Source organism: Triturus cristatus, chromosome 9, assembly GCF_964204655.1.
Source record: "Triturus cristatus chromosome 9, aTriCri1.1, whole genome shotgun sequence".
Classification (NCBI taxonomy): Eukaryota; Metazoa; Chordata; class Amphibia; order Caudata; family Salamandridae; genus Triturus; species Triturus cristatus.
In genome coordinates, this window is record NC_140592.1 from 167,293,835 (window position 1) to 167,308,526 (window position 14,692).

Here is a 14,692-nt window from a genome sequence, read left to right on the forward strand (position 1 = left end):
CTTGTGAGTAGAAAGGAATAGATCTTAATCATGAACAACACTAAATTACTGACTTCAGGAGCCAGCACTGGCAGTGCACCGAGACCACAAGGCCAAAAATTGTTAAGACTTGATTGAGAGGTGTTGTTGAAAGAGAATACAAGAATATTGGTCCTGCATGTGTGTAGCTTTAATTCCCACCCAATCCATTATGCTAAAACACAATTTTGAATAGTGGAGACCAAGTGACAAGAGTTGTCCTGGAGGAAGAAAGAATCTGAGTATCAACTGTATAATATGTGTAAGTGAGATCTACAAGAAGCGAATAGAGAAATGCATGACTTGTGCGAGAGTACTCAGGCTTGCTAAATAAACAAATGGTTTAATATCTACTATAGGAACAGGCAGTCCTGAGGAGCAGAACATAATCCTGTACATTAAACTTGAAGCTCTAAAAAAGGGTTTGTTCAAGAACATGAGGCTCAAGGTCATCCAAGGTTTGCTTAGGAGTAGAATATTGAAGAGTATGTGCAGAGACTTTCTCGTTTGGAACCCGTTGAACAGCACAGAGCACATACAACAGCTCAAGTCTTATAAATCTCCCAGCTCAGATTAATTCACATAAACAATTTTTTTTAAAGGTGTGAGAGAAAAAAAAATCAGATCCACTCCTTGGTAAATTTACGGAGACTGTGGTATTCATATGAAGCATTTAATGAAAACCAAAATGATCACTGGGAGCTTGGGCAGTCGGCATGTCCGACAAGCTCTCCACACTTGATTACATTATTATGCTGTTCCTACGGACTTGAGGCGATTTAACACAGTAGGCCGCATAGTCTGCCAAACAAAATAAATAACCATTAGTGCAACAGGTGCTGATCACGAGCGACATCAAAAGTAATTGGTTATTGAAAATCATCATCGGCATAGCAATAGCATTTTTTCCATATGTTGTTGTCAAAATGTATATTGTGAGCATGTCACCTCTACTAGCAAGTTCCAGTAAAGTCGTTCTGATCCCTTGTGTTAGGTCTTGGGCCTACTAACAGAAAAGGACTGCTTGTTAAATCTCAACCACACATACTTCTGAAGTTGTCACAGGGCTATTGTTCTACCTCTAAACTGAACCCTGCCCATTCTTGCATAATGGCACCTCTATAGTGAGCAAAGCTACATGGGCCTTTCTCATCAGAAAATGCCATGGTGCTGCAAATTTTATTTTCACCTTCATAGAAGCTATAGCCATTCATGCTGCAGTGAACAACTGGAATATTTAACAACTTTGCTTCTACTGTAAAAGTGCCACCAAAGGTGGGAGAGGACCCAACCAACTCATTTCTTTATTGAGTGTTGCTGTACAGGTCTTCACTAAGGTCTTGGCTCCCTGGTTCCTGGTCCCATTTGGTTAATCAAATTAGACAGGATTAATTGCCAAAAGACTTATAGGGGAAACTACTAAGAAGATGATGCATAAGCATTGATCCTTGTGCTTGCATTGTACACAGTATGCAAAAAGTAATCACTTTCTGAATTTGCTAAGTATTTTTTATGAAGCGAATAGTGAGAAATGGCTTCTAAAACTGGCAAATGTCCTGCTGAGAAATGCTAGACACATTGCTGCCCACAGTGAGCTAGTGTTGGGGAAAAGAGTGTAAAACACATCAAGAGGCGGTAGTGTGTGCAAAGTTGTGGGAACAAAAGGGAATACTTGTTTTAGAAGCTTGTCCAGGAAGAAAGAGAGCTCTTTAATAAGTATTTCATACCTTTAACACAACCAATCCATTATCATGTTCTCTGTGAAGTAAAAGCAGCGTATACTGTAGTAATGTTTCTTTCTTTGCTTCATTTTGTTTATTAGAATGAATTAAGTGCGGCAACTCACCTGACATCAAAACTGTTAAAGGAGTATGAGAAGCAGGTAGAGTAAAATGCATTTTTTCTGTTGAGTGGCATCAAAACCAGCTTTTGCATGTGCATCCTATACACATACGGCCTCTTTCTTCATTGGCTTCCATTAACTGTCCTCAGTGGTCTCTCGTAAACCCCTTTCCTTTCCTCTCCTTTTCTAATTTCCTCTTTGCAAGCTGTTTCTCACCTGTATTATTGTCTTCATCCGCATCAGAGGGCCATATGTATCATTCCAAATTGCGATCGCAAACGCGTTTGCGATTGCAATTTGGCTCTTTGGTATGTATTAAAGAAAAACTGCCTCGCAAAATAAGGAATCGCAAAATTTGTGATTCCTTATTTTGCGATTGCATTTAAGGAATCGCAAATTGCTATTCCTTAAATGCAATGTAAGAAGCACAAAAAAGTGCAATTTGGCCTTAAGGAATCGCAAATTATCACCAACTTCAAGTTGGTGGTAATTTGCGATTTCTCTGAAAAATTAACTTTTTTGCATTTTTCAAAGTGCCATGAGGCGCACATACATGCCCTTAGGGCATGTATGTGTGCCACATGTGCACACATGCACATTTAAGGGGTGCAACAGGGTGTCCTTTTGACACCCTTGCACCCTTGAAATTGCTATTCCTTAAATGCAATGTAAGAAGCAGAAAAAAAGTGCAATTTGGCCTTAAGGAATCGCAAATTACCACCAACTTCAAGTTGGTGGTAATTTGCGATTTCTCTGAAAAATTCACTTTTTTGCATTTATCAAAGTGCCATGAGGCGCACATACATGCCCTTAGGGTACATACATGCCCACATGTGCACACATGTACATTTCAGGGGTGCAGCAGGGTGTCCTTTTGACACCCTGGCACCCTTGAAATTGCATTCTCAATTTGTGATTCTCTAATTGAGAATCGCAAATTGAGAATGTCTTCCAATTCATTCCTATGGGCCTAGAGGTATTCCTTAATTGCGAATCCCAATTTGCAATTCGCAATTAAGGAATATGTAGGATTCGCAAAATTATTTGCAAATCCTACATACATAGCGTTTTGCGATTCTCAAATAGCGATTCGCAAAAAAATCGCTATTTGAGAATCATAACAATTTATTTTCATACATATGGTCCTTAGTTCTTTGTATTTATGCACCATATTCTGTCATGTTTCAGTCCAGAAATTGCCTTTATGAAAAAATTTGGTTAGCTCTCTCAACAAAATATTTTTCTGCAGTTGGCAGTGCTTTTGGGCCTATGGGATTGCATGGGTTTTTATAAAGATTACATTTCCTCCCATGTACATGTTTAGGACCTTTCCTGTTTTTTTAGTTCTTGCCTAAGTCTGCTTGCGAAATGCCTACTGTAGGTCTCCAGTGAAGTTACAGTGGGCTTAGAACCCGTCCATTGATTACCATTGGTTGTTTTTTATTTTTTCTCTCCTTTGCTTACTTCTGGTTCATTGACTTGCCTTCCTTTTCTTGAGTTTGCCCCTCCCCTCGTTACCATCCTTTTTATGATGGGATTCACTTCTCACGTTTAGGGAGCTACTTTGTTACTTTTGGGTTAAGAATTAATCGAAAATGCATTTGTGTTCCAGCTCTGTTACTCACAAACTTCTCTCCTTCCATCCCAGAGATCCTTTTTGCTCTCTGCCTTGGCTGCTGCTTGCTGTGCTTCTCCTCTAACACCCTCATGTTGCTTGTTTCCTTTTGGGCTTCTCCCCTATCTCTTGTTTATCTCTCGTTTGTTGCTTTTCCCCTCCACACCACCAGATAGCTTTATTTTTGTTTTATTCCCCCGACCTGCTTCTCCGGGTCACTCTTTCATTGCCTCCCACCATGCGGTCATTTTTGTTCTTGTTTTTTTTTATTTTTTAAATATATATTCGTTTTTTGGGGGGGGGACATGCAACAGAGTGCTCCCAGTCCCCCAATTTACCCCCCCAAAATCTTTTGCACTACTTAAAGTGAATTTCTTTTTACTTAGTTATCCAACTCCGGTCTCTAAATAAACCAAAGAAAATTGGCTTCCCTGTGCACTTGTGTGATAACGCTTGTGTGGTCGTGCAACATAACACTTGTGTGCTTCTACAAAATGATGCGGCTGTAACTCACAGGAGGTATCCAATTAGAAAGCAGGACTGTATCTTAGCAGTCATTGACTTTTACCCATGGTGGAGAACACACTCAGTCTTGTAGTCCTCTCAGTAAAATGGGCTATATTGAGAAAGATATGGACCTTGAAACAAGGAGCCGTACTATGCAGTGGTGAAACCATCATGGTCAAATCATGCCCTCTTCATATCTTATTCCCAGTTATGTGAGAACATTTAAACAGCTTTAATGCAGAGATGTGCACCCAGGTCATAAACAATTTAAATAATATTCTCTGGAAAGGCCCCTAGTGTGATTTTATTCATACATATTTTTATTGTTTTATGGCTAAATGGGGTCAGTTGAAAGGAAGTACCCACCTGGACCTCCATTGTTCTTGATTATTTAAATTCCATAATTTACTGTTTAGTCTTAAATTCTGTCTATGCCCTTGCATTATAAAGTTTAAGAAGCGGTGTGCAAATTGCAAACTTCTACTATCTCTAGCCTGTGAAAAAGATGCCAACCCCTTTTTCTCATACAATGCAGTTGTTGATGCTCTGATCACAATTAAGAGGGTTGATGATTAGGATCAAGACTGGCTGAGTCTTCATAATACAAAGTCATGGGGCCAATTCGCAAGCCTTCACAAGACAAAAATTCAGGCCAAAACCAGAAAGTTTTTTTGAAAGTATAAGTTCTTTACAGGAGGCAAAAAGTCTCTAGTCAAATCAGTGCAATCAATCAATAGAATGTCATAGTCATAAAGTAAGATTAAAATACGTCAGACTCTAAATAAGTAAGAGCCAGAAACAAAGTATTGTTCAGCGAGAGTACTGACATATAGTCTGCCTCCAAAGAAAGAGTCAAAAAGACTGGCACACATAGCCAAAATAAAGCATTTTATAGGGGTTTAGGCAGTCACACACAACATGGTGTGAAATGGGCTGAATTGAAAAAGACATGTGAACTTGAATTAACCAATGACTCTTCGAATATACAAGATCCATCAAATAAGTTGCATCTAGTAAACACCTGCTTTGCGGCATATTAATGTTTTGCGTGCTTGGAAAATGAAGGAAATGTCAGTGCCTATGAAATTTAACAAACAGTAACACATTTATAGCATGAATGGCTCTTTCCTTCAAGCCTAGGCAAAGGGTCTTGAATTCTGCTACAACAGGAACATCCTGGACATAACTTCCTATAAAGAACGCAAATTAATACAATCGTGATTTGATCAGCAAACACACACTGTGGAAAGAGCTTCTATTTTGCTTATGTTTCTAAAATGGAAAAGCATACAGGGAGACATTCACTTTTTTTTTTTATTGCAATCCAGAATTTTACATACAATTTCATATTGCTGATGAGGTAAATATCATATAAAAATCCATATTGTTTCTGCAGAAGTTAACATACATTTCTTAACCTAAATTTCCTAAGTATAAAAAGCTGCAAAGCGCCTGAAAGAACCAACCCAGGGCGATAATGCATAATTAATTTCATATTATTCCTTCATATGATTAATCACTGGGCCCCAAATTGACAAACCTAATTTTCGTTTCCGTATCCCTTTGAGAGCATATAAGCTATGTTCTAGATTAAAAATAACAAAGAATCTAGCTCTCCAGGTTTCAAAGGTTGGGACCTCTTTTTGAAGCCATAAGGAGGCTATACATAGTCGGGCTACCACCACTGCTATAAAGATTAAATATCTGAATTCAAAAGCTGATCGATCTTCCATTAGGTCTTCCCCTATTCCCATTAACATAATGGACGGTGTAATATTAATTTTAACTCCCGTAATTTCGGAGAGGAACTTCTCAATATAGTCCAGAAGTTGAGTCAGCTTCCTACACGTATAAATAATATGTATAATGTCAGCCACATCTGCCCCACATCTAAAACATTTCCCATCATTAAGCCGCACCCCCATTTCTTCATCTTCGCATGAGTTTGATATAAATCAAATATGGTTTTAAAATGTTGTGTTCTTAGATTGGCTGATAATAAAACTTTCCCTGCCATATCGATTGATTGTTCTATATGTATTTCTTGATCTCCCAATCTATTTCTCCATCTTATATTTTGGGTTTCCAAATCTTCTCTCTGCGTATCTAATAAGCAGCTATAAATCCCACCAATCCGTTGTTTCTGTCTGATAGCCTCAACTAATAAATATGGCTCTATTATCCTTTGTTTTTTCATCAAGAAGTCCCTCATCTGGAGGAATTAAAAAAATTCTGTTTGGAGGAGATTATATTTATCAGCTAATATCTGAAAGGAGAGCAGATCTCCATCCTTATATAGTTTGCTTATACATGATACTCCCTTGTCTTTCCATTTCTGAGCAACTCTATTAGTGAAAACCGCAGGTAGTAAAATGGGTGTGTTTATTGGAGTGTAAAAGCAAACCCCCTCAATTTGTAGGTTTTTCCGTACCGCTCTCCATACCTTCTAGGCAGCTACTGCTACCTTAAAACGCGTTCTCTTGTAGTAGTTATAGTCCAGCTTTCTAAACAGTTAGTTCTCCTTACTTCTGCCCCCAATAACATCTGATATATGGAGGGGTATTCTGCAGGGTTAGCAATATCTTCACCAGTAAGCATTATCCTGATGTTTTGCGAAATACATGCGGAATAATAAAATGTAAAATCAGGTACAGCCCACCCCCCTTTCTCCTGAGGTAGTGACATAAAGTGCATTGGTCTTCGTGATTTCCCTTGGGCCCATAAAAATCTCATACAGCATGATTGTAGTTGCTGTAACTGTCCCCTAGATAGTTCTAGCGGAACGGACTTACAAAAATATAAAATTTTTAGGTAAGATTACCATTTTTAAGACATTACATCTCCCCACCATTTTGAGGTGCAAGCATTCCATTCTATCTAATTGCCTCTTAACACTCGAGAGAATGGACTTCCAGTTGATTTTTACCAATTCACCCAAGCAGACCCTGATTTTAATCCCCAGATAGCTAACTTCATCAGTCACTCTAGGATCTTGGACACAGGGCTGGTTAGTACATCATATTTGTGTTTTGGACGCGTTAAGCTTATACCCAGAGACAGCTCCAAACTTAAGTGCCATTAGCTCTATCTCTGAGATTGCTATAGCCGGGTCCGTTGTTACCACCACCATGTCGTCTGCATATGCTAATACTCGAAACTGTTCTAATCCACATTCAACAGATTTGATTCTCGGGTTACCTTCTGACATGGTCAAAAATGGGTTTATATATAATACAAATAACAGTGAAGAGCACGGGCAGCCCTGCCTCGTGCCTCTTGTTATATACACCGCTGCTGATTCTAACCTATTGATGCAGATTCGAGCTTTGGGGGTCTTGTAAACAGCTTGAATTGCTTGCATAAAGCCAGGGCCAAACCCCATGGATCGTAGTGTCCCCCAGAGAAAGCTCCATGACACACGGTCGAATGCCTTCTTGGCATCTAATAATACTTAACCTAAGGTAGTGCCCTGTACATTAGCTTTGTTCAGCAATGCTACTGCCCTGTTGATATGGTTTACAGTACCCCTATTGGGTATGAACCCATGGTGTTTCAATGATACAAGTGGGGTAATAACATTCGCTAGGCGAGTGGCTAAAATCTTTGTATATATCTTCCCGTCGGCATTTACTAAAGAAATTGGTCGATACGACACTGGGAGCTCTGTTGATTTATCCATTTTTTTAAAAACAATGTTTGCTTCCTCCCATGATGGGGGAACTGCCCCATCTGTGCTTGTTGTAGGGTAGTCAGTAACTCGAATTTTAGCTCCTGAAAGAATGTTCTATAAACTTCCAGAGGCAGTTTGTCTGGACCTGCCGCTTTGCCACTATTCAGGTTATTTATTGCCTCTTCTAATTCTTCCGTGGTAATGGGTTCATCCAAAGTATGTGCCTCTATATGCCCCCGTTTTACACACTCTATGTCCTTGAAGAATGTATCACTATCCTCTTCCCCCTGATTATCTTCTATATATAATGTTTTAAAAAAAGAGTGAAATACTTCCAGTATTTCCTGTGGGGTTTCCACTAAGTTACCCTATCCATTCTTAATCTGTTGGATTCTCTGTGACGCCTCTTTAGACTTTAGCCTTTGTGCCAAACACCGCCCCGTAGCTTCACCGAATTCATATCAGAGAGACATTCACGTAGAAAGGTGCGTTCATGTAAAAGAAAGGTGCATATTTCTTTCTATGAATATGAATAGATGTCAACTTATGCACACATGAATTAAGCATTTTTTTTTCTCAGTGTTTTATATAGCGCAAACTTGATCCAAAGGTATCGGGTATCAGAGCGCTTTACATGAGCATCAGTTGCGTTACACAAGCAGACATTCATTTTTTTTAGACACTGGGAGATTAAGTGATTTTCCCCGAATTACAGGATGTTGTGCGTCGTTACCGAGACTCCAACCCAGTTCCCCAGATTTGAGGGCAACCGCCCTAGCCATTAGGCCACATCCACTCCCAATTTCAAATGATTAAAAACGCTCCTACAGTACCTAATTTATTTGTTTCCTAAGTCCCCAGCATCTCCATTATCTGTTTCCTTTAAGTTTATATTTTTGGGCTGCCCCTGCTGGTTTAGGGCCAGTGTATTGCTGGCGTAGTCCCCTTTCTTAAGAGTTATTCACAGTGTCGGTCTGCATCTGAATTTGTAATGCTTGCAGCCTCAAGAGTAAGCTTTCATGTCAAGTGCTTAAAGGGATTAACTTAGTTATCACTTTGGAGTGCAGTTTGTTTTTCTATTCTTTATTATTAAAAAGTTGCTCAGCCTATACAGACAGGTTATCTATGCAGTATTACCATTGATACTGCAAGAAGAGGAGCAACACGTTTCCGACATCCGTTCAAGTCAAAGTATCATTGTTGGCATACACATGTACAATAGTCACTGCCGGGCATGGTTCAGAGTATGTTCTAGCCCCTTGCTCTTGCCTAACACTAAGGTCCCTGCAGCACCCCTTTATAGTCCTCCGTACTCTGCTCACGGGTCCCAGACCCTCTCCCACTTTTGGGGGCAGCCCGACTCTGGTAGATCACCCTCTCCGCTTGCTGTAGAGTGCAGTTTTTATGATAAAGACTGAGAAATAAGTGGCCCAACTCTAACAGTGCATTACACAAAGCACATATTTCTCCTTCAGTGAAAAAACATAAACAATAAATATATTGAATGTATCTCCTAATAATCTATATTATTGTTTTCAGTCTTTAGGCATATTTTTTAAACAAAAAGAGCAAACACATGAAAGATATCCTAGGTATCACTTTCATTCAAAATTACAGTATATTCAGACATCCTTTCCGTACTTCAGTGCATACCCAAAATTATGGGTATATGTCATGAAATGTATTTAGAAGTAAATAGATAATTGGAATAATCGGAAATTGAACAATCAATTTGCTGTACACATCCTCAACTAAAGTATGTGCACGTACAAGTAGGTAAAGAGCACAGGCTGTCTTTGTGGGTATTTTCAAACTGCTCACTGAACTCAGATTTATTTCTGCCTAAGACAGAAACTGAACACCTTAAATTTGGTGGACTTGTAGATAATATGGTTCCTTGACAGGGTTGGAATATTTTCCACATGCAGAGAAAAAATAAAAATGATCTAAATATGCTGCTGTTCAAAAGTGGTAGCATTTCACCATGGCTAACTGACCATGACTTTCTGTCACATACAGAAATTCTCAAAGGTTTGCCAGGAATTTTCCTAGAATACTGTGACTGCTGTACTTTTTGAAAGCTTTGTGATTTCCAGAAAGTCCTAATTCTGTGTGAATGCAAGTTCCTGGACTTTGAATGTAGATTTACGACTTGAGCATAGTAGTTATTTTTGCTAACAATATATATATTTTTTAATTATTTGCAGCGCTTTCCTTTAGGGGGCGATGATGAAGTTATGAGTTCCACCCTTCAACAATTTGCAAAAGTGATTGATGAGGCAAGTGCTGAATGTTCCAATGATTTTGTAAAGTAATTGTTTGAAGCTGCTCATTAAAAGTTGTTCATTGTGGACTTGTATTTTATTGTACCTGTATTACCTCCTTTCTTGGCTTCCACAAGTTACTGACCAGCGCCTATATTAAAGAACTATTCTCCATGAAGGTTAATGCTGTTGTATGGTCATTAATTAGATAAACCTGATCATCAGTAAGATAAAACGCCATCAAAGAAAATCATCCCTGTGCATAATGTAGTAGGTTACTTGTGTGACACAAATAGTGCTTTCTAAACTTCCGCTATCAATAAATGGTGCCCATATACCGCCAAATGGTAGCGCTTGATGCTCCTCTTTCTTTTTACAGTGCTCGCCTATTGTCCGAGATTGGCAATAACTGCCCAGTCAAGACAGGCACACACTAAGGCATAAGGGTTGGAAGTCAAACAATGGCATCTATTATGTAATATTAACCTTCAGATTTTATGGTATTCATCTCCTACATAAGTATCTCCAAAACTAAGGACAGACAGTCCCAAAAAATGCACAGTGGGTTAGAAGTGATTTAATTCTGTTGTTTGTTATCCCCCTTTTAATGCAGCATTACATCACCTTGTGCAACCAAAAAACGAAAGGCAAGAGTAATGTTGCATTACCCTTAAAGTGTTTTAGTGGTGGTTCAATTCAATGGACATTTGTTTTTTTGCAGTGTACTCTACCCCTCACCACTCTCTAACTCTCCTGAGACGATGACTCCTCTGAATGTGAATATGAGTTTCTATACTTCCAGTTGTGAGATGGTTTTAGTAACTAGAACATGAATAACTTATTTATAGAAACAAGCACAGACCGAAGGGACTCGTAAGTGGGACAACAATAGGAAAGAGGTAGTCAGCAAAATGAGAGAACTTAATAGATCCCAGATATGAGTCTGCCCTTTCATCCAAATCTATTCTGATAGACCATTGTTAGGCATATCTTTTTGTGTTGAAAACCTTTGTGTACAATCATATTACCTAGGTTTTGGGGGTTACTTGTTGGCGTTCCCTTTTTGAATAGGAATAGCTCTCAGACTACTCTGCGTGACTTCTCGCTCACTCATCCACATCTCGATGTAGTGATTGATTCCACAGCCATTTATTACCATAACAGTTTCCTATTTAGACCTGGATTGATGACAAAGCTATCAAACAGACATTTTCTTACAATATATTTAGAATGAGCTTTGGGTTTGCCCCTTCAGTGATGGCTTTTTGGAACAGTCATTGGCTTGAGACTGGCCAGTTACATATTAACTCAGCCTAGGGGAGTAATCCTCTGTCACTGGATGCTTCTGTATGTTACAGTGCCTTTCTGCTTCCAATCCAGTGCTTGCATTGCACTTTTCTACAACTAAAAACTTCTCGTTTTTTTTCTGCTGGCCCCTTCCTGACCCTCCTGTGTGTCCTTCTCTTCATTTTACTCATGCCCCACCCCCTCTACCATTCCTTCCTTCATGTGCCCCCCTCTTTTCCCTGTGTGCATCTGGCACCTTCTTGTTTCTTTCTTCTGCTCCTTCCTGTGTTGTCCTCCATGTTGGCCTGTCCGCCCTTCCTTTCAGGAAGCTTTTTTATAAGAGTTGCAGTGACCCAAGTATTTTTTCTGTACTGAAGGCTCCCTTGCCTTCACCATGGTTCTATTTTTGTTTCCTGTTGAAAGAGAGTTGGTCACAGGGAGCCTTCATTATAGGCCTTCTTTTCTTCCAAATCATACAACTGCAGCCCATGGTCAACTGTTTCAAACTTATGAAGTCTCCACAAAAATACTAGTGGATCTAAATGGTATTTCATCTTACCAACATCCCATCACAGCCTATCCTACTGTTGTAAAGTTTTTTGTGATCATTATTTATTTTTATCATACCTTCCTATAAGATGGACCTCTTTATAATAGGTATATAGCTCCCTGCACCGCACGCTGATTTTTTGTTTGTCCTTGTTTATTGAATGTTCCTCAATACCCAGGTCAGTCTGTCGAAGTCTGGATGTTACATTAGACTCCAAACTACATTTCGTCCTACAAGTACTGGCAACAGCTAAGACAGCACATTGCTATCTGTATAATATTTCAAAAAATGTCCTCTTCTCAAATTCATTATCTTTAATTCATCTGATTTATGGTGATGTTTTTTCAAGACTTTGTTTTAATGCTCCACTATAAATCTCCATCGAAACAGATTGATATTCTTCTGGCAGTGCAAAATTGCACTTTTTGACTCATTTTAGACCCTGGAAAAGCAATCCATATTCTTGTTATCTGTCTCAGTTAAGGAGGCTTTAGGCTAGACCATTAAAGGACCTTGCTCAGGAATATCAATTTTGTTTTATGCTGTTCAAACCGTACAAGAGTTTTACAGTGTTTGGATCAGTGAGATACGCTTTTGAGGAGATGTAATTATGTTGGAAAGTAAGAATTTGTTTTAATTAAGAAAGCCTCTTCCTGCCAGTGGTCTGTTTTTATGTCCGTGGCAGTATGCTATAGTCCCTAATGTTTGCCTAAGTTCTTAGCATAAAGATTGATTTCTGCATCGTTTTGTTCAGCAACACTCTTCTTATTCACCTAAAGTCCTTCCTCGGCCACACATAATGACCATTTCTCTTGGCACCTACACGTCCCCATGAACCAAGCAGGTGACTGGTGGTGAATCTGAAAATTGGCATCTTCTAATGCTCTAGCACCCAAAAAGCAACAGATATTAGACATTTGTTCATGACATAAGTAAATGTCGACAGTTCATCTTTCAAGAAAAGGATTTTCAGCAGAGACGATTCTTTTCTTTTTTTGATCCTTTATTCAGAAATTTTCTTTCAACATATTAAAACAGACCATAGCCAACGCGTTTCATCCTCACGGACTTCTTCAGGGCATAAAATAGTAGCTTTGTTTTTCTGTGGTCTGTGCTCTTTCTTTACGACTGTAGGTAGTCTATTTGCTGTGTACTTTTTTTACAAAATCTGACAGAGTGCTCTGGCGATCGAAAAACCAGTTCCTTATATTTTTCCCAGTTTGTAGGATTAATCAGTATCCGCCATTCCTCAGTCAGAGAGTATCTTTACGTTTTTGGTCTGCCGGCTACTCGCGTGGCATCATTGTTGATCAAGATGAACTGTCGACATTTACTTATGTCATGAACAAATGTCTAATATCTGTTGCTTTTTGGGTGCTGGACCATTAAATTTTGCTTTGGTTGTTTGAAGTGTGTAGCTTCAGGAGATTTAGAGGCTTTGGATCTCCGGTCATTAGCACCATCTATTTAAATAATCTTACTAGGGATAGGTGCGGTTGTGCTTTGCCCCAAATCCTCTCCTTTTCTAACAAAATCTTCTAATGCTCTGTTAACATTAAAGAAAGCACACAACTATTCTCGTCACGCAATAGTAACAGTAGAAGAAGCACACTACCCCTCAATTCAAAATTTAATTAAGCTAGCTGTCTGCAGGAGTTGTCTCACTGCAAACATAGAGGACGAACAACCTGCTTTGTCTATAGATAACAGCCTTTCTGTTTAGTTAACATAGAAACATTAGTACTTTCTATCCATATACTTGACACACCACATCATAGTCTTTCTACTCTATGATGGTAGAATGTTCTGAAGTACTTCTGCTTCCTTTGAAAAGGGCATCCTGGAGAGGTGGACTCAAAGGAGAAGCACATAACAGACCAATCATATGGGCACCATGTCATTAAAAAGGCTAGTTTTTTTCATCCTTTCCTGAACGAAAAATAAGAATGGGATGCCCTAAGATAGGTAAAAAGAGAATTTGAGACCTGATAGATGAGAAAAGAGAGAGAACTTTAGCCAAGGCAAGCTTCTTGACCTAGACAATAAATAACAGATTACCAAAGTAGGAACGGAGTGTACAAACCAAAAAAATGATGGGGTAGCCAGGTAAGATCAGTCATTCAGCTCTCTGAAACAGAGACTTAAGCATTTGAATGGAGAATGTTAGCCAGTGAGAGCTACCTAATATGAGGACATGTGCTTCTTTCTGTCCAGCCGAATTATTTACCTGGCTTCAGACATTTGCACAACATGGGGAAGGGACAAGGGCTTTAATTTGATTTTCCGTATATGTTGATATTGAGATACGAAGGAACACAATATTTAGGAAGTCCCAAGAGAAATCAATTGCAATAGTCCAGATGTGCTCATATTGAGGTATGGCAAATTTCAGTGCAGAAGAATGAAATAGAAGATTGTTTTCCCATGAGTATTTGGAGATTAAAGAAGCAGGTAGAAAATCTTATTGATATGATTCATAAAGGGTAATGAGTAGTTAATAGATTACCACTGGTCTCAACTGGGCAGGCAAAAGGTCACATATTGATTGGCAGCAGTTCAACAAGTGGATAAACAACTAACTGAGTTTTGTCAGTGTCGAGACAAAAGTAGTGGAGCATCCAGATGGTTTTGGCAGTGGAGTAGTTTTTAAAGTTGGAACTATATGTTAGTGTCACTGATTGTGTGGCCGATGAGTTGTGTGCCATCAGTAGAAGGATAAATGCACAAATGAGCTACTCAAATATTGAAGTGTGAAGCTCAAGCCGAAAATTGGCTCATCCGCACTCCGCAGACGAGAGCTTTAAAGGAAGAGGAGTATGGATGGAGAGAGATGACTTGAACACTTTTTCCTAGAGAGGAACATAGCTAATCCAGAGTACCACCTCTGCTACTGATCTTATAGAGACACTGTATCGAAAAACATTGTTGAGGACTGCAG

General features: G+C 39.1%; 1 protein-coding gene across 2 annotated transcripts in view; it reads left to right on the forward strand.

Moving 5' to 3' along the window:
• Window positions 1-14,692, forward strand: part of APPL1 (adaptor protein, phosphotyrosine interacting with PH domain and leucine zipper 1) — a 251,911-nt gene that overhangs the window by 40,836 nt on the left and 196,383 nt on the right. For both annotated transcript variants that reach the window (XM_085624666.1, XM_085624667.1), the window contains exons 3-4: window positions 1,841-1,900; window positions 9,861-9,932. In XM_085624666.1, coding sequence (XP_085480792.1) covers window positions 1,841-1,900; window positions 9,861-9,932 — 132 coding nt within the window. The remainder of the gene's footprint in view (window positions 1-1,840; window positions 1,901-9,860; window positions 9,933-14,692) is intronic.